Raw genomic sequence first — 1,174 nt, 5'->3', positions numbered from 1 at the left:
CCTGGTGGCACCGTGGTTAAGAGCTTGGCTGCTAACCAAAAGGTCGGCAGTTCGAATCCACCAGCTGCTCCTTGAAAACTCTATGGGGCAATTCTACTCTGTCCTATAGGGTTGCTATGAGTCAGAATCGACTCGACGGCAACGGGTTTTTGTTTTTTGATCAGGCGGGGCGTAGGGGGAGGAGACAGATGTTGAATATCTTTCTTTGGAAAAGCAACTGAGTGGAGGCAACAACTATCTGATTGGAGGCTTCTGGGAAGTCCTGCTGCCAAAGGTATGGGGGTCTCGACTCCTCGCAGAGACCCAAGGGGCTCTCGACACCAAGGTCTCAGATGCCCTGCCCATTCTATGGACAGCTGGAACTGTGTCCGAGGGTGGATTCTAGGAACTGTTACTTATATGGCTGCCGGTGACAGAACTGGAAAACCTCCCGCAAGGAGTCCTACCCATGACACCAGATCAGTCTCCAGCATGTTTAGGAATGGTGGACAGGACTTTAGATTTTCCTAGAGAAAAACACTGAAGCCCCTTGATGGAGAAAGCACTTACATTCCAGCTTATCCTGAGCCCTCCCGGTCTCCAGCAGGGACAGATAACACACGACATCCTTCAGGTACACTACGGGAGACTGTGAGCCTGGAGGCTGAGCAGCTGGTGCTCCCAGTGGGGTCGTGGCCACTTGGTCTTTTGCTTGCACTTGCTTCTTGGTGATCTTTGACTCTGTGACAGACAAAAGGACAGCATCCAAGGACACGTGTTGTTTAGTAAACTAAACCTCCTTTGTTGTCCCATCCTCTTCGTGACTGAGTTGTGAATTTTACACAGATGTCTACAACAGCTTTGGTTACCTCCAAAAAAGCAAAACCCTTTGCCGTCGAGTCAATTCCGATTCATAGTGATCCTATAGGATAGGGTAGAACTGCCCCATAGGGTTTCCAAGGAGCGGCTGGTGGATTTGAACTGCTGACTTTTTGATTGGTTACCTAGAGATGATCAAATCAGTGGTTTTAGAAATCCAGTTTGTGGAATTTATATCTTCTGAATGGACCTGGTATGACCCTTTTAAGAGTCTGTTTCCTTGTAGGAAATTCACCTATACTCTGTGAATTTTCAGAAAGTATGGCAGTGATTCTTAGTGATATCAGCAGTCAACAGGTAAATGTCATTTGGTCTA

At 47.6% G+C, this 1,174-nt stretch overlaps 1 protein-coding gene across 1 annotated transcript in view; it reads right to left on the bottom strand.

Moving 5' to 3' along the window:
• LOC101351610 (diacylglycerol kinase gamma) overlaps positions 1–1,174 on the bottom strand; it is a 123,312-nt gene that overhangs the window by 29,192 nt on the left and 92,946 nt on the right. The window contains exon 6 of the mRNA XM_023736846.1: positions 550–720. Within this exon, the coding sequence (XP_023592614.1) occupies positions 550–720 (171 nt within the window). The remainder of the gene's footprint in view (positions 1–549; positions 721–1,174) is intronic.

Source organism: Trichechus manatus, unplaced genomic scaffold (assembly GCF_000243295.1).
Source record: "Trichechus manatus latirostris isolate Lorelei unplaced genomic scaffold, TriManLat1.0 scaffold00092, whole genome shotgun sequence".
Lineage (NCBI taxonomy): Eukaryota > Metazoa > Chordata > Mammalia > Sirenia > Trichechidae > Trichechus > Trichechus manatus.
The sequence above is the reverse complement of the archived record's forward strand: the minus strand, read 5'-3'. Positions and strand labels throughout refer to the sequence as shown.